Genomic DNA, 21,797 nt, shown 5'->3' on the forward strand with positions numbered 1-21,797 from the left:
CATTCATAAATGTCACAAAGTTACTTGTTACAAAAGTGTTTAAAGTACACATTTAATCAACAGCAATTCTGATAGAATGGAAGATTAAGTTGTCTTCTGTTTAATAAAAGTGTTCTGTTATTTATTATCAATGATTGTGTTTTATGATTAATGGGAAACAAAGGCAGCATAAAAAAACTGCAATAACAGATTCAGGGAAAACAGGTTGATAGTAACAAATAAAGTTTTAAACACTCAACGACTTTGTACCCACAGTCTGTTTTCTCCAAAAGAGAGAAAGTATTTATATTTAGTTTTCATATTGTTTTTTCTTATCTCGTACTATGAACTGCTATAACCTCATGTAAGTATTACTTACACTTGAAAATACAATTACAGGAGCATTTTTATGAGCAGAGCGAGCCAAAGTTCAGAAAAACTGAATATGTTAACGTGTTTGAGCAGGAGCAGACTTGAACATTGTCCTTCCTTATCGGCATAATGAGAATCCTGGCTTCAAACAAAAGAAGGCTCATTTAATCAAAGCGTTCCGACAATGAAGCCAGGCGCAAGCAACCTGCGGGTGAGGCTGCCCGCGTTATTGTTTGCATTGGAGGTGATGATCGTGGGTCTCTTTGCCACTTTTGTCACGTACGATGAAAACGCCGATGCCAGATTTCAAAACAACGAGACTAACCCAATGGACAATGCCGTATATAAGGATTATCCTTTTTTCGCTGACATACAGGTGATGATATTTATAGGATTTGGTTGTCTGCTGGCATTTTTCCGCCTCTATGGCTTCGGGGGAATGGTCTTTAACTTTCTCTTGGCTACCTTCTCTATCCAATGGGCCATTCTAGTTCAGGGATACTTCCAGTTCAGTCAAGATGGCAAGATCCACCTCGGGGTGATAAATCTCATCAATGCGGAATTTGCCTGTGCTGTGGTGCTTATTTCCTTCGGGGCTGTGTTAGGGAAAACGAGCCCACTGCAGCTGCTGGTCATGTCTCTCCTCGAGGTGCCGATATTTGCCGTCACCGAGTGGCTAGTGCTGAAGTACCTGAAGATAAATGACGCCGGTGGCACCATACTGATTCACCTTTTTGCCTGTTACTTCGGCTTGGGGGTCACTTTTGTGCTATACAGACCTCAGCTCAACGAAGGCCACGCTAAGGAGAACAGCAGCTATCAATCGGACATTTTGTCCGTGATGGGCACATTGTTTCTTTGGGTGTTTTGGCCCTCGTTCAACTCGTCATTGACCTTAAAAGGTGATGATCAGCACAGAGCCATCCTCCACACATTTATTGGCCTCTCTGCATCCACCATCACCGCCTTTGCTCTTTCAGCGCTACTTAGTAAAAATGGCAAACTCAGTATGGCCGACATCCAGAATGTGACATTGGCCGGAGGCGTGACCGTCGGAGCATCCGTAGATATGATGATTTCACCGGCAGTGGCGTATGCCCTGGGCATGGTGGGCTGCACTGCATGCATGCTAGGATACAAGTACTTGAGCCCTTTCCTGGCACGTCACTTCAGAATACAGGATCAATGCGGAATACATAATTTACACGGTTTAACGGGACTCATATCGGCTACTGCCGGAATTTGCGCGATAATCATGGCTAACGAGGAAGTCTACGGCCCGAGTTTGTATGAGACTTTTGGGCACAGAGCTCCAAAAGAAGGGGATCCCAAGTTACTTGAACTCCAGGCTTTAATTCCCGGTCTGCAGCCAGGTTTAGGGCGGACAGCTCAAGAACAGGCTTGCTTCCAGGTAGCAGCTATGTTCTCTACAATAGCAGTGGCAGCCATTGGAGGCTTGCTCACTGGCCTGGTCTTAAAAATGCCTTACCTCGCTCCGCCTTCAGATGATTTATGTTTTGATGATCACATATACTTTGACATGCCACTCGACAATTATTCACCATTGAAAGTCGAGAATATGCCAGAAGAAGAGTCTATGTTAAAACTCAAATAGCTCTTATAGTAATGCTAAAAAAAAATGCTTCTTTTCAATGCATTTCAAAATAATGTTTGGGTACAATATCAATGTATCTTTTGTTAACATATGACCTTAATCATGCATTATTTATTGTCTGAGTATTTTTTTAACAGTACATGGATTTGCACTTGTATTCTGCTTTTACTGATAATTTTTCATTTATATGGGTTTTTTTTAACACCTTGCTCAAGGACCTCATATGTCACCAAAAAAATAAATATAATGTAAAAGTAATAATTAATATTGTATTTGTCATGTAATACGTGTCAAACTATATCTGTTACTGAACATTATTTGTAATGAGCTCATGAATGAGTGACAAAGAAAATATATTTAGATATAGTTTTGGAAAAAACGGTGAAATTGTATTAGTTAAAAAAAAATCCCACAAATCTCAGGAAAAACTGACCTATTATTAGGACCTTGCCGTAGAGTTCTTAAGAATGTGACATCACAAATGTTTATCAGTTTGTATTACACTGCCCTCTTGTAGTCAAGGCAGGTACGACAGAAAGAGTAGCAGAACAGCCATTCAGTTTAAGCAGTGTAACAAATCTGGTAATCCATTTATTTTCTGAACTGCTTATCCTCACAAGGGTCACAGGGATTGCTGGAGCCTATCCCAGCTAACTATGGGCACCAGGCAGAGGACATCCTGAATGGGTGGACACCCAATCGCAGGGCACAAGGAGACAAAAGACAACCAATAACACTCAAACTCACTGCTAAGGGCAATTTAGAGTGTTCAACCAACCTAGTATTCATGTTTTTGGGATGTGGAAGGAAGTCGTAGTCCTCGGAGAAAATCCAGAGAGAACTGTGAGGCTGACACGCTAGTCAAGGGGTGAGCAAACTATTCCCCAAAGGGCCGCAGTGGGTGCGGGATTTAATTCCAACCCATTGAGAGGGCACCTTTTCACCAATCTGGTGTCCTACAAGTAAAATCAGTGGATTGCAGTCAATTGCTTCTTGTTTTCTGCAGAAAACTCATTGGTTGAAGTGTCTGCGCTGGATCGGTTGGAACAAAAACCTGCACCCACAGAGGCCCTCGAGGACCAGTTTGCCCACCCCTGCGCTAGCACTTGCCAACCTAAATCTGGTTACACTACTTTTAATTCTTGCATGTAGAAACATTTGTTGTAGTCAGCATCCACCATGACCCTTGTGAGGATAAGCGGTATGGAAGATGAGCAAAAAGGATGAATCCATCATTGGCTACAATGGTATAAAACTAAACATATTACAGACAAAATCTTAAACTGTTGTTACATTTTAATGACTTACCTCTGGAAATCATCTTCACCTTGAGACTAGCATTCGGTTAGAGGTTCTGGTTCCGAATCCACAGATTAACTGTTTAAAAAAGAAAATCACTATATTACTCCCACAGTCAGTTATTGCTGTGATGCTCTTGTCATGTTAATTACTCAATCTTGAATGGGCTTGAATTGACACATTCTGCTTCAATTTCGTCAGTTATATTACATAACTAAAATTGTGGGGGCACGGTTAAACATTTATTCTTCATTTCAATCATAAGAATGAGGTCCTCTTTGACTGCAGTAGTAGGTAATCCCATGCAGCCAATCAAACCGCACTAGTCTCTTACACCTTTAACTGTTGCTCTTGAGTGTCACGTTTTTGTTATGAAACCACTTGAAGTTTCTGAAATGTGATTCTATGGATTTTGTGATCCACTGCTTTCATCACACATTTAATGGAACTAGGATGGGCAGAGGGAAAGGTTGCAATTTTATATGAGACCTTTTCTACATTGTTAAAAATGTCTTTAATCAGTAGGTGTCCCTAGCTCCAAGCAAAAGTGTGGTGTTACATTTATAGTTTATTACATAGCTCTAATAAATGCTTTAGTTAAATTGGAATCAGATCCTCCAAGACACTTGTCTATGCAAGTGTAAAATCTCCTTTATTATGGTTTACTAAAAAACACATGCATCAAAACACACGGATGTCATTCATTAAAAACAAATGCCGACGGCAACAGAGAACCATCAAAACACTGGGGGGATCAATCACAGTATACGTATATTGACTGGTCAATGTCTTATTTTGATCATGTAAGACATGTTTTACCATATTGGTGCATTCCTGGCAATGGCTCAATAAATTTACAATGTCGATCTCATTGTTTCTTTTGTGAATTTTTCCTGCCTCGTTTTAGGAAAACGGTGTTTGAATGGAGCGGGGGGGGGGGGGGGGCATGGGCGAATTTGTACATAAAATGATGGGTCGCAAAACCAGAAAAAAACGCTTGCATTTCAAGTATACACAAAACCTGCATATGCCTGTGAAGAGTGAATATTCTCACTCATTTATGTAATTTCACGGTTTAAATTGATTTCATCTATTAACCAGAAAAGTACATTGTCATTGATTTAGTGGCCTGAACACCAAAGCAATATATACACAAGGTAGGCTATTTTTTTCTTCTAAATAAGAACATATAACCAAAGATGAACATGAACAAGGAGATCAGGTATTTCTTGTATTGTTTGAATGTTTAAATGATTATTTGTAAAAGTTTGCGTGTATTTGGTCTTACCCATTCAAGTTTCCATGACACTCCAGAGACCAACAGGTGCGTCAATGCACATTTCTGCAGCTGTTAAAATAACATTATTTATGGCGTGCAGTTTTATACGAGCTATTTTCTTAATTAACGATACGATTTCGTATGGTTCAATTTGATCCCCCACAAAATACCTCGGTGGCTTTATACAAACTTTTTAGTCGCGTGGTTCATTCGAGAAAAGGCGCTCCTCGATTGCGTCACGTCGTGACCCAATTTTGCAAGAAAAACTACTTATTTGATTACATATTTGTATGTTTGTTTGGTACGCTCTACGTGGTGAAAGCTTTAAATATAATTATACAATGACAATAAAATATAATGACAATGAAAGCATGCAATTGAATTCAATTCAGTTGAATAATTGTGGCATGTGCAAGGCTCACTACGTCCGCTAGACGGCAACAATGTCCGTCTGGAGATCCCAGAGCGGCAACAAAGCACCGAAGAAGAATCTTGTAAACGAGGCCACGACATTTTCCTTTGCGTACCAAGCGTGAACGTGTTACTACAAGAAGGTACATTTTGGAATAAATTTACGCGCGATCTACCGAACGAGAGGCCCACAGAAGATTCTTTGTATCGAGATATCGCCGTCAGGATTTTGACTTAAGTCACATTTTCAGAAGCTCCAAGCGGAAACGTCATTGTTTGCTAGGTAAGTTCGATACCTGCCGTTTGCTGTTCCTTTTAAAATGTGCGGATTTGCACGTTATCGTTTATATCAATCGTTGATCTTGAACAATGAGATTATAATTTGAAACCCTGGGCACTTTATTTACGGTGATGTCTACGTTGTTCGATGCATGCCCGTCACTGGCTGCCAAGGGCCCGATCGGCTCATGTTAGCATTAGCAGCGACCGCCATTTAGCCTCCCCAGACTGTGTTTTTCTCCATTGTCTTTATGGCGAATCTTAATTTACAACAAGGCAAAACGGGCAGACACGAATCACGATTAAAAATAAAACTGATTCGGTTATGTGCCTTGTTGGCTTTCACGAAATGTTAGTTTTTCTTATTTTATTTATTATAATACGGCTTACGTAAGGCGTGGTTGTAACGCGACAGTGGATATTGTAAACAAATTAGCTAGTTCCTATTTGGGTGTGAGATGTAAAATAAAATAAAAATAAACATTTGTTGTTGCAGTTTCAAATGCTTTCCACGTGTGCACGCTAACGTAATCGCTCTTTTATTCAAGGATCAACATGGCTGATGATTTTGACGTGGAGGCCATGCTGGAGGCGCCGTTCAGAAAGGTGGGTTGAGATTCAACCAAAGGAAGCTTATTTTTTGTTTTAAACTTGATCCGTTCACGATAATGAAAACTGTGATGACGTTGCCATGAATGTTGTGTGTGTGGTGTGCTTGAGTAAAACGCTATTAAGTATATAAATAAATCCGCATCTATCTCTCTTTATAGACTTCCCTAATGATATCTCACCTCTACTCCCATGAATTCATCTTTGATTCCACTGTGAACTGTGAAAAAAAGGAAGGTAGTTATTGTGCATATACTGATGTACTGTGGTTCACCATAGGATTAAAGATATTTGCCCCCAAAACACCCAGGCCCTATTCGATTGCAACAAGGTGAATACCAATGATGGATAGTCCCGTTTTGTCTGGCCAGCAAAGTTGGCAGTATTCAGATTTACAACCCTAGTTTGATATCCAAGAGATGACCACAGGAACGTTCTAATATTGTTTTGTCACCTTATTGCCTAAGCTCCCTTTTCACACATGCACGCACACAAAACACATACTCACCTCTGTAAATAGGCTGTGTTGTCCTATGTGCTTTTTTAGCTCATAAATATGAATACTGCCTCTTTGCCTCATTCAACTTGAATGTGTATCAGCATTTGTTTTTATTTTTTTTGCATGCCACGCAAGATATGCAGTACTTCTGTTGACTATACGTAAAGTGGCTTAGCACGCACCAGCCGAGATGAAATTACGGTGAAGAGACTAGTGTCTCGGAAGACTTTTCATGACAAATTGATTTCAAGTATCAATTCATTTCTTTTTCTTGGGCGTCAATATTACTAAGAAGTGTGAATCCCTGTTTGCTTCAGGGCAAGATGTGTGACAGAGGTGGCATCAAGCTCTTACAGTCCAAGAACGAAAATGGGTGAAGATCACTGGACTGACACCAACCACAAAGGATCTCTTTTAGCAGCCCGGTGTCACGCGTGGTCACATGATTAGGCACAAATAGTGACCTTGGTACGACTTGTCATAGGGGGAAGGGTTGAGATGAGCTGCCAATTGTCAGAGCTTCCACAACTCAACGAAAAGTTGTGTGTTGGGACATACTCCCTTTTTGAATAAGATGCCATTGTAGCCATGTAAAGAACAGAAGGGGCAGCATTTGGGGGGGAGGACACCTGTCCGGGCACAAAAGAAGGGCATTTTTTAACTGCTATCATTAATTGAAATATTTCTGCATTCTCTCTTGTCCCACCCCCTCCCCTTGTACCGTGACGACTTGCAATGTTACGTCTTCGTCTTCATGATGTTCTTCTATCAACCTTGCTTAGGATGAGGTCAAGTCTTCTCATGCAAACGGGCACGATGGTCAGAACAGGAAGTAAGTTTGGCCGACGTCGTCTTATACTCGAGGCCTTTCTGTGACCGTGACAGAATTGTTTACCTCCATTTTATGGCGTGCAGGAAAAGGCGAAGCAAGAGCAGAAGCCCGGGCTCCAAGAAAAAAAGGAGCCGAAGCAGAGACAGAAAGAAGGCCAAGAAAAGGAGCAGGAGCCGAGAAAGGAAGCAAACCCATATCAAGGAACGCCATCGCAGTCGCTCCCGGAGCCGGGAGCGAGCGGGGCGCTACAAAGCTCGCAAAAGCCCAATGTAAGTAAGCATGCGGGTATTAAACCCTGTTTTTCCACCATCATCTTGAGCCATGGCACTATTTTGCATTAGGAAAGACTAACAGCACGTAATTAAATGACACAATAAAGACTGAAATAATCTTTTTCAATGGGAAAAAATACAAATGTGACATTGGATACATTTGTATGGCAATTCTGATGTTGTCTGTTACCAGAATTGTACGAAAAATGGTTTCTCAAGACATTGCCTGATCTTTGTTACAGACGGAAACGATCCAAGAGTCCTCCTGTCAAAAAAGAGAAGAGTCCAGTCAGGTATAAAGTATTTTTCAAATTTTCTTTTGTCTTGAGATTTTACATTCCACCCGGGCTTTAATATAAGTAGTGTTGAGCTTTCTGGACAGATTTGCTTGTATAAATTCAAGAGGATTTACATACAGAATAAAACATTTAAAAACAATTTATGTATTTTTTGTTTGAACAAAATTTAGAAACCTTGGGGTACCCTACAATTCAATTTGTGATTTACATTTTTTTTAAACACTTAGTGGCCCATCAAATATCCTTATATATTATATATTTCTCTAAATACTTGAACACTATTATTGCTAAATTGTTGTCAACAAATGGTTTTATTCTTTATAAACATTCCTTTCTGAAAAAAATTTACATCTATTATTAAATGGAGAATATTTATGAAATGAGGCGATTGATTTAATGATGGATCAGTCATGATTTGTGGTGCCTGTATATGTACTTAAAATTTGACTATTCTGCCTATTGAGCTACCTGTTTGGTGTTTTTAGGCAACCAATTGACAATCTTACGCCAGAGGAGCGAGATGCCCGCACTGTTTTTTGCATGCAGCTAGCTGCTAGAATCAGAGCTCGAGACCTGGAGGATTTTTTCTCAGCTGTGGGGAAAGTAAGTTACTGGCAAATTGACTTTGTGGATCTCTGTCAACTACATAATCCACGTCTGCATTGGCTTTTGCGTGTAGGTAAGAGATGTGAGAATGATATCCGACCGGAATTCCCGGAGATCGAAAGGGATTGCCTACATTGAGTTTGTGGAGTCGTCTTCAGTTCCCTTGGCCATCGGGCTGACTGGCCAGCGGCTTCTGGGAGTGCCCATCATTGTCCAGGCCTCTCAGGCCGAGAAGAACAGAGCGGCGGCAGCTGCCAATAATCTCCAGAAGGGCAGCGCTGGTCCCATGCGGCTGTACGTGGGCTCGCTGCATTTCAACATTACTGAGGAAATGCTTCGAGGGATCTTTGAACCTTTTGGAAAGGTTAGGGAGAGCAAGTTAATCGTCTCAGTGCCATTGACTTTGTTACGTGTTAATAGATCGGATGGCTATCGTTGTCAGTCGAAGATATTGAGGTAATTTCTCACCGAATATTTTTTTTGTTTGTCTAGATTGAAGGAATTCAGCTAATGATGGACAGTGAAACTGGACGTTCCAAAGGATATGGCTTTATATCTGTAAGTGATTTTTTTACTCAATTATTCAACTGTATGTTTTGTGACATCTAATCTCTGCAACCTTCAAGTTTTCAGATGCCGAGTGTGCAAAAAAGGCCTTGGAGCAACTGAATGGCTTTGAGCTGGCCGGCCGGCCAATGAAGGTGGGCCACGTTACCGAGCGCTCGGACGCGTCCACGGCGAGCTCCTTCCTGGACAATGATGAACTGGAACGGACGGGCATTGACCTGGGGACCACAGGAAGACTGCAACTGATGGCACGACTGGCTGAAGGTGCAATGGAGCTGCAAAATCATGACACAATTACATTTGGATATTGTTTTTGTAGGTTCTTGTTTTGACCGGTCATTTTGTCTTGAAGGAACTGGTTTAAAAATTCCCCCTGCTGCCCAGCAGGCTCTACAGATGACTGGCACAATAAACTATGGAAATCCAATGGCCACAACAGGTCAGTCAACGTGCAAATTTTCTTTCACACTTGAACAAATTCCTAGTAAGTTCACTAATTTGCAAAATGTTAACAGTTCCAACTCCTCCACCAAGCCAAGCTTTGAACCTTCCATCTCAGCCACTGGCAACTCACTGCCTACAGTTATCCAACCTCTTCAACCCACAATCGTAAGACTTGGCCAGATCACACATGACTTAAGACATTTGTTAGAAGAAAATATTACTTACTGCCGTCTCATTTCAGGGAAAATGATCCCAGCTGGGCCATTGAGATCCAAGATGATGTTATTGAGGAGTGTAACAAGCATGGAGGAGTGGTGCACATTTATGTTGACAAGAATTCTGCTCAGGTAAGAAGATTGCCTCTTGTGTCTCATCTATAGAACTGTAACAGATTTGATAGCTTAAGAATGGTCTGGTTATAGACGGTGTATACCAAATACATCTTTCATCAGTTGTTGCCACCGAGCACTTGCCATACATTTACACTTGAAAGGGCACAATAAATTCACTCATCTTTGGCAATTGTGTTCACCTGACTCCACAGCATCACATGGAATGAAGTGTCATTTGTAGATGTTTAGTGATTAGGAACAGCACCACTTGTGAAGTCTCATGAAGAACAAAATATCACTTGCATAGACAAATTATATATAGAACTGATTATGATAAGGGACATTTTTTCATTGAAAGTATTCAGGAGTAAAAAAAGTGTATTGAAACTGGATTGTTTTGACCTGAACACCCCCCCCCCCCCCTTTTTTTTTTTCAGGGGAATGTGTATGTGAAGTGCCCCTCCATACCAGCGGCAATGGCTTCTGTGAATGCACTTCATGGCCGCTGGTTTGCCGGTACGTAATGCAACACCGTTTGTAATCTATAACACAAATGACATTTCATTTTGACAGCATCAATTCGAAATTGTTTTGTAGGGAAAATGATCAAGGCGGCCTATGTTCCTTTACCAACGTACCACAATCTTTTCCCGGATTCAGTAACGGCGAAGCAGCTCCTCATGCCAACACGTCGATAGTGAGCGCTGGGCTTCAAGTTATCAGTGTACATACGTTTATTGCATTGATTAAAATGTATTTTAAAAGGCTACATTGAAGTTCAGTGGCTCAAATTCATATATACCCCTGAAAAATGGGCAGTGTTTGAGTTTGCATTCAACTTTGTGCCGTTGATGACCGCTAAAGAAATCTGCAGATTTGTTGTGTTGAAATATTCCTGTCATATCTGCATAAACAAGTGTGGTGGGGCATTGGGTCTTCAAAACCAAAAGTGTAGTATTGTCTACAATTATCCTTTGTAACTTTTTACAGCTATAATTTCCTTTTTAGTATGAAGGCTCCCAATAAACTATTGGAAAATTCATCATGTTCCTAATGTCCTTATTTTCCATGATCCAGCTCCCAAAACTGGCTTTCAGATGAACCTTGAGAGAATGAAAGACATTGACTTTAGACTGCTTTCCCTAAACACTTTCCCAAATCAAGGCATTGGGCTAAAGTCACCATGTGCCTTTTAACATTTTGAAATGAATTGAGACAGCTTTAATGCCTGTATTGTGAACTTTATATTATAACAAAAGAGATTACACAAAAGAACAAAACAGCTTCAACTCCCTTCTTCAGTCCTGCCACAAACATTGTATTTTTGTTTCTCTTTTCAAATCAATTTCTCTCCATCCCAGGAGAAAAAGTAGCTCTGGAAAAAGAATGAAATGATTATATTTTAATTGTTCACATGATTAAAGTAACATTACATTAAATCATATTGGATCAAATTAAATGTATTTATCCCTTCACCTTGGTGCAGTTTTTGTTAGCTTTAAACTATGGCTAACTTAAGTAATTTGACAATCAGGAAACTCAGTATCAGGTCATTAATATACATTTGTGGAAAAATTACCTGTTCACGATGGAGTGGAATCTAACGAACACTGACCTCACTTTTTGGGAGAGCCGACTTTGACATGGTGAGCTTGAAGGACAGCAATTGCTTCATCCACCTGTTCCAAAATGTACAAAAAATATATATGAATGGGCCATTTGTCCACCCAAATGCAAAGCAGCGTTTTAAAATGATGGACTTTTGCCTTGGAGTGGAGGGACTCCGGTGACTCCAGTATGTGCAGCAGCTCGGAGTTGTCTATCTCAAGAAGCATTCCAGTAATTTTTCCAGCCAATTTGGGGTGGAGGGCGTGGATCAGAGGATACAGACGTTCACCTGTGTCACAAGACAAGCATGAGAATAATATGGAAATTTCTTATCACTAATTCAGACAACTGGCACCATTTGAAACAGGTGGTCAATTTCAGGGAACTGCAATGTTTGTTGAGGGCCAAGCTAACATGCTGACCTCAATCCATCTCTGAGGATCAGCACTAATTCCATGTCTTGTAGTTAAATGCATACCAAAAAGCTGCTTCTGGTCTACAAGTGGCGCAGTAGCCAAGATTGAGGCAGGGAGTGGCTCAGTGCTTTGCACATGCATGGGCTGCTCCATCACAGGGGCCGAAACAACCTGTGGACATTTTGGAAAAATTACAAGAAAGCAACTGAGATGGTGGAAAAAGTGGCACTAGTAAAACCAGTTCCTTGATTTGTGCGTGTGAATCATTTCTAAAGCGTAAAACAATTACTGAATTCTTAAATGACTCTCTCCCCTTACGTGAGATATGAGTGAAATATTGAAGATTACTTGGAAATAGTGTTCCTTAGCAAATCATGATGTGGCATGTAAACCGACAACAAAGTTTTTTTTTCCTTTTAGGAATTAAATACAAAAGCTGCTACATTTTTCTTTGATCTCAAAAGTTTAGATCTCAGTGTTAACCGTCGCCAAATTTTCACAGAAACTGCTTTCCAAAATACCTTGATTTTAGTACATGTAAATGTTGGTATTCATCAGAACTTGAGTACCTGGAGTCTGTTCATGTTTACGGGCAAAGAGATGACCTGCTGGGGGTGAGGATTCCTCACCGCCGAGGGGTACTTGAAGTGACTGCTCCTGGACATGCCGGAAAGGTCGGCCCGCCCACACGCGGTTTGGGTTCCAATGTTATCTAATTAAAGATATGAGATGCATGTTTATGATGTCCATCTTAAGCCGTGAATTTAATGCTAGACTGACTTGTCTTTTGTGAGGAACAGGCAATCCGCGGCGCCTGTGTGGAAGCCTGTCTCACTGTGGCAATGGAAGAGGCACGGCGAGGGGTAGAGCCGCTGACGTATTGAGTTAAGTAGGGACCTGTAAAAAGATGAACAATACCATTAATGTCAAGACAAACCTTTTGAGTTTCAATGAATCCACATGGTCAAAAACCCAAGCTATTCCTTCACCCTGCGCCCTCGGCGGCTGTCCTGTCCAGCGAGGCGCTGATCTCACGTTGCTGACTGTATTGTGCTCATACATGGGACGCGTGGAAGCCTGCGAAAATGAATATTTCAAACGTAATCTCCAGAAACATTGAAACATAATGGGAGACTTTTAACATAGATATATACATGTGTATAGATAGTATCTTACAAGGCTACTATCTGGACTAGTTTGAAAGACAACAATCAAAAATGACAATATTATGACGTCACTTACTGGTGGCACAGTCATGTAGTAGCTCTGTTGATGGTACGAGTCAATTATGGGATTGGCCATTCTCAGGGTGGCCAGTCGCTGCATGTACTTGTTGGTGAGGATGGCTTTTCGCTCCTCCCTTCGCTGAGCCAGTGCCACGTACAGGGGCTTTGTGGCAATGATTCTTCCATTCATCTCAGTTACTGCTTTTGTTGCTTCCTCGGGTGAGGAAAAGCAGACGAAGCCAAATCCTTTGCTTAGGGAGCCGTCGGTCATGACCTACAGGTGGCGAGGGAAGTTGGCACAATCTAAAGCACTTGGAAGGATTGTCATACAATGATAGAAGGCCTCGCTTCTATATTATCACATGCTGAATCACAGTCCTGTTTTTTTTGTTGTTGTTTTTTTTTTTTTAAATATGTTCCCCTGTTGTTTGTGGACTGATCATTCAATTTTTGTTTTAGGATTGACTAATTAGTAACTGCAGATCTAATGGTGTTGTTCCTAAATAAACGTGTTAAAAACACCACTGGAGTTTGAGGGGCATGAGAATTGATAAAAAATATTTGCCTTTTTCTGGCTTAAGGAATAGATGATTTGAGCCATTTTATAATGTGGGCACATACCTTTGCACTTGTTATGGTGCCATAGGGTGAGAACTCTTTCCTGAGTCTGTCATCATCTATGCTATCGTCCAAATTCTTCACATAAAGATTAACACCCTGAAAAAAAAGTTAATATTTGGGCCTTCATTAAATTGACAAAATGTATGCAACATTAACTACCATTGAGAAGGGGAGAAAAATATGTGGTAATGATATAGCCTTAAAATAACTTTTGAATTATCCACATTCATCTTTCTACCACAGAAATAAGAAGCATACAAATGAAGGTTCAAAATGGTTCAGATACAGAAGCGACTAAAATCTTGAATAAAACAGATTGCTGAAACTAGAACTGGTCGACGTGACCTAAAAATAAATCTTTGTAGTTTTTCATAAAATCCATTTATCGCCCAGGCCTAGAGACTATTTCTATTGTTGTGAATCTCACCTGATAACGTTGGATACGGTCCAGTTTAATCTGGTCAAACCTTCGCTTGAGCTCTCCTTGACGTTCCAGGCGCTTCTGAGCCCGTCCGACATAGAGGAACTTTCCATTGAGTTCCTTCCCATTCATCTCTTCGACTGCCTAGCAATATAAAAGGTGTCATTGACATAACTCACTGAATGGACTTCACTTCAGAGGCTTGTCATCTACAGCCATAGTGCAACATTCCCCGAGAAAGTGAATGATGGACTTGAACTTCGGTACACGACCTTTTGTGCATCTTCATGATTGGCATAGTTTACAAATCCAAATCCACGCGAACGACCCCGCTCATCCTTCATCACACACACACTAAGGGTCCTCCCTAATAGGACAAACACAGAATTATTTCACATGATTTCCTTGTGGGAAGAAACTGATTTGAACATTGATTCTTACCGAATTCAGAAAAAACAAATTTCAGGTTGTCCTCAGTATAATCTTCACCAAAGTTTTTAATGTAGATATTGGTGAACTTCAGCGCTTTGGTGCCAAACTCCTGCTCTCTGTCCTTCCGGGACTTGAAGTGGCCGACAAAACTGCAGAAATCACCTCAATCAAAATGAACCCCAAACCTTTGACATTGTAATGACTTTCCCTTTGCACAAGGTTTGGCATCCTTTTTTTTAACTCTGAAATTACCAGCCAGTGCTCAGTTAATTATTTGAAGGATTACTTTTTACTTATTATTCCAAGGCAATGTCTTCCATTAAAAGAATACGTTAGCTTGTACATTAACACGAATACAAGTAATCTGTAAAAAGAACTTCTCAATTCACTGATCGACAGACGGGGATAGCAGACAGAAATTGTTCAGTGTGCTCCCCAAATAAGTAAAATACACTGAAAATCTGCTAAACCAGAGTATTTTAAAAGCATGTTTATTATTCACTCTCCTCTGACTAACCTTATGTCATCTAACTAATTAGGATATTGATGTACTCACACTTTTCTATCATTGAGCAGCATTCCATTCATGGTATTAATAGCACGGTTCGCGGCTTCCTGAGTGTCAAAATGAACAAAGCCGTAGCCTTTTGAGCCTTTCTCATCACAGACAACCTAGAGAACACATCAAGACTTTGAGCATCTCAACTTACAGGTTCAAAAAGTGACATGTGGTGTGCAACAAACGGGGTATCAAGGCAACAGGACTCACCTTGCAGGACAAAATATTGCCAAAGGCTGAGAAAGTATCATATAATGCCTTGTTGTCAATTGAGTCATCCATATTTTTGATAAAGATGTTGCCCACACCAGACTTCCTGAGACCTGGATCGCGTTGAGACCACATTATTCGAATTGGACGGCCCTTGAGAATGTCGTAGTTCATTGTATCCAAAGCACACTCCGCTAAAAGTAAAAAAAAAAAAAATGGAATCAAATGACAAAACATGCTCACTGCCAAGACTCAACTGGAGAATGTCAGAGAACCAGAGATGTTTTTGCAAAGTAGACTAAGAGAAAAAACACAAATAACGGGTACTTCACCATCTGCTGGTTGCTGGAAGTTTATGTATGCATAACCCAAGGATCTCCGGGTGATGATATCACGGCACACACGGATTGACATGATTGGTCCAGCAGGAGAAAACTTCTGATACAGCATGGCTTCAGTAACATCTGAATGCAGGTCCCCAACATACAACGAGGCAAGGGGATAGCTTGGACCGCTGCCATTCATTGTTGATAACTAGTTGAAGGAAGAAGAAAAAAGCAGAATATTTGATGGTACCACAAAAAAATACATTTTCTCAAGGGCATGAGTTCATGCTGGCATTGGTGCGGCGGGTATTGAGATATACTTTAAAATTGTAAATATACACATGGCACACTTGTACAAAGAATAGTTTTAAGGAGAGTTTTAGTCATCTGTTTAAAGTAAAAATACTTTCCATACAGTCACTTTCTTGGAAGTTCTTGGAAAACGATTCTAAAATGTTTAACTCGCTTTCAATACATCCAAAAATACTTGATACCCGGATACCGATTGTTCATACTACAAAAACAAAAAAACTTACATTTTGATGTTATGTATTTTTATTATCTCTTTCAGCACCATTGAGAAAGATAGATGTCCAATTATGTGGCTGCAAACTATAGTGAGTTTTTTAGTAAATTTCTGCTTTGGCAGTGGAAGGGATGGCAACGAATGAAAATGTGTTAATTCCCCGTCAACCCTCGCACTTCAAATTGTTTGGACGTCTAACACCGTGGATGGCAGCTAAAGATTTAACAGGGGAAATAGCAAAACATCCTGAATTACCATCAAGACTAATGCAAAAATCTGAATTCTATGACAACAAATTACTGGTGACCTGTAGTCTCACGATAAATAAATATATGCTTGAATATCCTTATTTTTGTAACCAAATATTATTCTGGACGCTTAAGAATTTCTACAACATTCACTTTTGACAATTCTGCAATGCACACAAAATGTTAATGTGCCTAAAAAACACACTTTTGTGGTCGGCATTTTTTTTTTTTTTTACATTTTGTACATGTAATCCGGGCATACATTGAACGCCATTTAACCCCTGTTGCAATACCAGATGTTTGAATATGCAACTATTTTTCTGGCTGCTGATACAATTGGAGAAAATATGGGTTTTAATTGAATTCAGGCTATTAATACTTGAATTCCTAAGGATTGTTGCCTGATTATTTTATTGGCTGGGGCTTTTTATTGAGGCCTGGGGAGTATAACACTACCACCATAAAACTTACATCCTAGCATTTGTTTCAATCATAACGTTAAAGAACATAAGCCACATATTGGTGAAGAATCTATTTTGATCTTTCATTTAAAAATAGAACTATTGTGGAAACAAAAATCTAGGTCTTAACATCTGCCGAAATTACTTTTTTAATGAACAAAGCAACAAAACGACGACCAATTAAGGCTTTCTAGTACATAAAGGACACATTGCTGCTAAAAAAAAAAAAAGTTTAAATAAAGCGGAGGTCGTTTTCAAGCCCAATGCTATCGTGAAAATAGATGCCAATACTGTTTTAAAAAAAAAACACGAGCCATCTAAATGTGACTACATGTGCGTTCAATGTTGACTTGAAAATAAATGGCACAGCTTGGGGCATTTAAGTCGCAAAAAAAATATTAAAATAGCAAACCATGCTGTTACTTACAGCTTGTAAAAGTTGGGTAGCGTTGGCTAGTGGGGGTTTCACAAGTCGCGATAGAGCTTTGGCTTAGTTTCCAACGCGGAAGGTTGTTTTCGTTTAATTACTCCCTCGGAACACCTGCATCGGTCGTCGATGATACTTAACAGGGGTAAAATGGCCGAGAGCTCCATACCTCCCTCTAGCGGAGTTATATCAAACGACAACAATTGATTTATCTTAAACGAAACTTTATTTCACTGAATGGTCTTTGACACGTTCCTATGTATTACATGTAGAGTGAAACTAGAATGGTTTTAAGATACATAAACACAAAGCTAGAATTACACCAACCATTGTTTATCTCCAAGTCATCATTGCTTTTTAGAACTATTCTAAATTTTCACAACCACGTGTGTGCACTGGGTAATAGACTGTTACAGAAGCATTTTTAGCCGTAAGACTTGTCAGTAAAAACAAAGCAAGTAAATACCAGATATACAGACAGGCTTCGTTCCACATTCACTAACTGCATTTTCATCAAGCATAATGAAATTGAGTTTTTTTTTCTTTAATCAACAAAACATTTCAATTCCTTGGAGCATTGTCAGAAGAAACTGCGTAATAACGTGGAATGGTGTCTTCAACTACAATATGTGGAATGTAGTGGTGATACACAGTATTGTGACACTGATTTTCTTTCAAATGAGATGAAATGACACCTTCCCAATATTTAGGCCACTGTCATTCGGTCAGAATGACATCCTGTGAGGGCTGATCTTCTTTTAATTTGTTAGCATTTTTAACACCAATGGTAGAGAGGAATATAGAGATGCTAAACCAGACACAAACACACAACGGGGTTACTTTGCAAACGAGACTCGTGCCGTGAGTGACGTGAAACATTTCAACACAACTCGAGTTTTCTTCAGGTATTTTATAGATGATAGTCAGTCTTGCAAACACATGGGACAAAGTATCATTTCACCAGTGAGTCAATTTATCCTTATGTAAATAGGGAGTGGGCATGTCAATTCCTTGATGGGGAGCACTTGTAATAGAGAATCCCTGAACAATTTGAAGCATAATATTTGAAAAGCCCCCTTTAAGTTTATGAGCATTATTAGGGCGCATTACACTCAGATGTCAGTGTCACAATACAGCCTGCCTCCGTTCTGTATGAGACCACAGCAGAATTGCAGTAAGTTGAATACAGGATTGTACACGAGTCCGAAACAGACTAAACGCAAACTGCTTTTGGGTTGTGAAGCAAATGGAACACCTACCATCACAGTGTTTGCCAGTTTAATTAGCATACAATAAAACCCATACAATAGAACCTGTAAATACCATGTTGAATCACAATAATAAAAGTAACAAAAAAGTGAGGGGGGGGGGGGCAAACTAGCTGGGACACAGGAATTTGGAAGGACGATTAAAATTCACAACACCTCCCCCCGAGATCTTTCACGCACACACATACATGCACGCATGCGCGCACACATACACACACACACACACACACAACATATCTTTTACACGCTCACTCGCTCCCACAAACATGCAGACGTACACACAAAGCTAATGAAAACAATACAAGTTTCTACAAAGTGACTGAACGTACTAACAACTGAAAATGACCCTGTCGCCTCACAGTGAACTGAGAGGGAGAAACTAGTTGGTCAGGAGCAATTCAGGCTGCTTGTCATACAGAAGAGGGAGGGGCTGATGGAGTGGAGGGAGGAGGGGGGGTCGGGGGGTGTATATAAGCTGTCTGTGTTTTAAGATAAGAGTGTAGGTGGATTAACAGTGCAATTCCATTAGTTTTCTCCTTCTCCGGTTTCCCCTTCATCTCCCTGGTTTTCTGATGTCCACAGCTGCAAACAGACAGGAGCAAATTTGTCTGGTTAAACCACTGTGAGGAAGAAAAAAAAGTGGCTTATCAGACTCACAGTCAAATTGTCCCTTAGTAGCTGCATGATCAGGGTGCTGTCTTTGTAAGAGTCCTCGTTCAAGGTGTCAAGCTCAGCAATGGCTTCATCGAAGGCCTGAAATGAAACAAAATGATTCATGACGCGTGTATGAAAGTGGATTCAGACCAATATACAGTAATCCCCCAAATATCGCGGTTATTCTAGACCAGACATGGATGCGATAATTGAAAAATCGTGAAATAGGGTCAACCCTATAACTTTTTTTCCTTTTTTTTTTATTTTTCTTCAGTGCTGGGTGCTAGTAGCGTGGTTTAAATAAAAAGAAAAACATATATTCGCAATTAGTGAAGACACGATAAGTGAGAGATTACTGTAGTATTTAACGGTTTCCATCATTTGTTTTCCTCATTATTGTGGGGCAGAGGCTATATGACCTCTCACAAACCACATGAGAACTTGAGTAGCCTTCATTCACATAAGCAGATATCGGGCGGAAATGTGACGAGCTCGAAAGCCATGCACACATGGATGAAAATTGTAGAAGAGTGCTTTGCGCATGAGACTCTACAGTGTCTATGTTGTATCTCTGCGTTGAGATACCAAAAAGTCTTAGAAAGGATTTCTTACCGTCTTTGCCAGACTGCAGGCCTTTTCAGGGTTGTTCTGGATCTCATAATAGAAGACGGAGAAGTTGAGGGCCAAGCCGAGCCTAATGGGGTGGGTTGGCTGCATATCTCCCTTGCTGATGTCGAAAGCTTGCTGGTAAGCTTGCTGAGAATTATCCACAGTATCTGAAGACATAAAATCATTTAAGTGATCTTGATGGATTTCTAACACGTCGGGCAAAAGACCGCCATCGTCAACGTGGCAAGTTGTTGCCATCATCGTTCCTAGATTGAACAATAAGGTGAACCCAAATGACATGTTGGTTGTATGCACCTTATTTTATTAGTGACTCGTCTATAATATAGAAGCTATGAAAATAAGGCGCAGTTTAATATATATATTTTTTTATTTCAACTTAAGTCGCCATTGTTGTTCATGCCGCAATGTGGCAACGTAAAGCGTTGTCCTCGTAACTATGCTCGCCATTCAAACCAGAAGATATGCTACCAAAGCATAATTGTTTGTTGCCGTGTATTGTTTCCTCACATTACAACTGGAGAGTATGCCACCATCCTGTAGGAGACAGTGTCCACACACTAATAGAACTATTAACAAAACACAAACTAAAACACTATTGAGGATGTAGCAAGTTGGGAGTTATTTTGCTGAGACGTTAACGCCTCTGTATTCTGCTTATTGAGCTGCACACATTTCTGTAAATTCATCTATGTTTTTTGGCTTGTCCCAATACTGGTGTGATCTTTAGGCATATCAATATTATGTGTTGTTGAATTGATAGCCCTGCTTCATTGAGTATACTAAAATAAAGCATATGGAATTAATATCATTTTACTAGGGTCTTTCTTAAGTGCATCATGTTAACCTGTCCTGACTTACCTTTCTTAGCGTCCCCAGATGCAACCTCAGACAGATATCTGTAATAGTCGCCCTTCATTTTCAGGTAGAAGACCTTCCCTTCAGAACTACCGGCATTTGCAATGAGGTACTTGTCCAGTAGCCCCTGAAAAGCAAGAATTGAATTATTTTAAAGTTGCGCAAACATCAGACCGACAGAAAAGTGGCAGATGCTTACAAGGACATCATGGCAGATTTCCTGCAGTTCAGATTCGATCTTCTCCCGATATTCGCGTGCCATCTGCTTTTTCTTGTCATTGCCTTCGATCTTCTGCTCAATGCTAGAGATGACGCGCCAAGATGAACGGCGTGCACCGACCACGTTCTTATAGGCAACCGAAAGAAGGTTGCGTTCCTCGTTTGACAGCTCCGTACTTTGCTCGGTCACGCTCTTCATGGCTGCTGCCATATCATCATAGCGCTCAGCCTGCTCAGCAAGCTTGGCATTCTGTACCAGATCGTTCTTATCCATTTTCTAGATGAATAGAGAAACAGGGTTAGTGACGGAAATCATTTCATTACAGAATTTACAGTATTCAACCTCCCCACATCCCGTATCGATGCCCCTTTTTCTCGCGGTACTGCTTGCACGACAATAAATTGTGGATTTGAGATTCTACACAAAAAAACAACCATTACAGAGACTGCACGGCATGATTGTTCGTGAACGACAATTGACCACACCAATAGCGCGAGTTGTGTTCCATTTACCTCATGTCCGTGCTTCTGCATTGGTTATTAGATTCAGTCTGTGTGATTTTTAGCCGCACCCATAGTAGCCAATTGGGTTTGTGATTCCACAGGAGACCACTAGATGGCAGCACCATATTTTGTTAGACAACTTTGATTAACGAATGAGAATGTAAACTCATTTTTCAGATCATTGTTGTTGCTTAAAAACACAATATCAATCTTTTCAGTCTTAAATTTCATTTTGAGATGCACATAATCAGAAATCGTTATATCACAAAAGAGCAATTATTCTTGATGTGTATCAAGGTGGCAAAGGAGCCAATTTCACTGCAATTCCGGATTAATTCGTGTTTCATCTACTTTGGCTACGTGATACATTGTATGGCTTAGTCTGTCACTGCATTATTAGCACCCTTGTCATACAATAGTATTAGCACACTGCTGGGTACTTCGTAACTCTGCACTTTTGTAGTTATCTACCAAATCCATATTACTTAACCC

The 21,797-nt window shown here is 40.2% G+C and overlaps 4 protein-coding genes and 1 long non-coding RNA gene across 7 annotated transcripts in view; 2 read left to right on the forward strand and 3 right to left on the reverse strand.

The window, feature by feature from the left end:
• The window catches only part of LOC144195117 (uncharacterized), a 31,581-nt gene extending 26,374 nt beyond the window's left edge, over positions 1-5,207 (reverse strand). The window contains exons 1-2 of the long non-coding RNA XR_013326051.1: positions 4,554-5,207; positions 3,275-3,343 (exon numbers count right to left, since the gene is read on the reverse strand). This is a non-coding gene — a long non-coding RNA (uncharacterized LOC144195117). The remainder of the gene's footprint in view (positions 1-3,274; positions 3,344-4,553) is intronic.
• rh50 (Rh50-like protein) lies at positions 501-2,742 on the forward strand. The gene has a single exon (XM_077714478.1). The coding sequence runs from the start codon at positions 536-538 to the stop codon at positions 1,964-1,966; it is 1,431 nt and encodes a 476-aa protein (XP_077570604.1). The 5' UTR covers positions 501-535; the 3' UTR covers positions 1,967-2,742.
• rbm39b (RNA binding motif protein 39b) lies at positions 5,002-10,736 on the forward strand. Its single transcript, XM_077714468.1, has 14 exons — positions 5,002-5,238; positions 5,783-5,840; positions 7,125-7,174; positions 7,258-7,443; positions 7,689-7,739; positions 8,231-8,348; positions 8,425-8,715; positions 8,844-8,909; positions 8,978-9,182; positions 9,271-9,357; positions 9,434-9,527; positions 9,604-9,709; positions 10,132-10,210; positions 10,292-10,736. The coding sequence occupies exons 2-14, from the start codon at positions 5,790-5,792 to the stop codon at positions 10,390-10,392; spliced, it is 1,485 nt and encodes a 494-aa protein (XP_077570594.1). The 5' UTR covers positions 5,002-5,238; positions 5,783-5,789; the 3' UTR covers positions 10,393-10,736.
• A 178-nt stretch (positions 10,737-10,914) lies between these two features.
• On the reverse strand, positions 10,915-17,336 carry LOC144195070 (embryonic polyadenylate-binding protein-like). 2 transcript variants are annotated; one of them, XM_077714457.1, is made up of 16 exons: positions 17,176-17,336; positions 15,520-15,721; positions 15,188-15,381; positions 14,975-15,090; positions 14,428-14,567; positions 14,259-14,353; positions 13,993-14,130; positions 13,566-13,661; positions 12,961-13,218; positions 12,708-12,795; positions 12,499-12,615; positions 12,348-12,430; positions 11,781-11,889; positions 11,461-11,591; positions 11,310-11,373; positions 10,915-11,069 (listed from the first exon to the last, which is right to left on the reverse strand). In XM_077714457.1, the coding sequence occupies exons 2-15, from the start codon at positions 15,710-15,712 to the stop codon at positions 11,311-11,313; spliced, it is 1,821 nt and encodes a 606-aa protein (XP_077570583.1). In that variant the 5' UTR covers positions 15,713-15,721; positions 17,176-17,336; the 3' UTR covers positions 10,915-11,069; position 11,310. The 2 variants fall into 2 exon arrangements, with proteins under 2 accessions (XP_077570583.1, XP_077570574.1); XM_077714448.1 differs by having other exon boundaries at positions 12,288-12,430.
• A 46-nt stretch (positions 17,337-17,382) lies between these two features.
• Positions 17,383-21,797, reverse strand: part of LOC144195101 (14-3-3 protein beta/alpha-1) — a 6,217-nt gene continuing 1,802 nt past the window's right edge. Inside the window, exons 2-6 of one of the 2 annotated variants that reach the window (XM_077714500.1) lie at positions 20,782-21,078; positions 20,586-20,709; positions 19,710-19,873; positions 19,101-19,196; positions 17,383-19,025 (exon numbers count right to left, since the gene is read on the reverse strand). In XM_077714500.1, the coding sequence (XP_077570626.1) occupies positions 18,969-19,025; positions 19,101-19,196; positions 19,710-19,873; positions 20,586-20,709; positions 20,782-21,075 (735 nt within the window). In that variant the 5' untranslated portion in view covers positions 21,076-21,078 and the 3' untranslated portion in view covers positions 17,383-18,968. Of the gene's footprint in view, positions 19,026-19,100; positions 19,197-19,709; positions 19,874-20,585; positions 20,710-20,781; positions 21,095-21,797 lie in introns of those variants that run through there. The other variant, XM_077714490.1, reaches the window with a different exon arrangement.

The sequence above is a fragment of the Stigmatopora nigra genome, chromosome 1 (assembly GCF_051989575.1).
Source record: "Stigmatopora nigra isolate UIUO_SnigA chromosome 1, RoL_Snig_1.1, whole genome shotgun sequence".
Classification (NCBI taxonomy): Eukaryota; Metazoa; Chordata; class Actinopteri; order Syngnathiformes; family Syngnathidae; genus Stigmatopora; species Stigmatopora nigra.

What these genes read in the sequence shown, in the direction of transcription:
- rbm39b (XM_077714468.1), top strand. Translation starts at nt 5,790, where the DNA reads ATGGCTGATGATTTTGACGTGGAGGCCATGCTGGAGGCGCCGTTCAGA. An exon ending in TGGAGGCGCCGTTCAGAAAG is followed by an intron (nt 5,841 to 7,124) that starts GTGGGTTGAGAT and finishes AACCTTGCTTAG; the next exon opens with GATGAGGTCAAGTCTTCTCA. An exon ending in AAGGATATGGCTTTATATCT is followed by an intron (nt 8,910 to 8,977) that starts GTAAGTGATTTT and finishes GCAACCTTCAAG; the next exon opens with TTTTCAGATGCCGAGTGTGC.
- rh50 (XM_077714478.1), top strand. Translation starts at nt 536, where the DNA reads ATGAAGCCAGGCGCAAGCAACCTGCGGGTGAGGCTGCCCGCGTTATTG.
- LOC144195070 (XM_077714448.1), bottom strand. Translation starts at nt 15,712, where the DNA reads ATGAATGGCAGCGGTCCAAGCTATCCCCTTGCCTCGTTGTATGTTGGG. An exon ending in GCAATATTTTGTCCTGCAAG is followed by an intron (nt 15,091 to 15,187) that starts GTGAGTCCTGTT and finishes TGTGTTCTCTAG; the next exon opens with GTTGTCTGTGATGAGAAAGG. An exon ending in CTGCTCAATGATAGAAAAGT is followed by an intron (nt 14,568 to 14,974) that starts GTGAGTACATCA and finishes TGATTTCTGCAG; the next exon opens with TTTTGTCGGCCACTTCAAGT.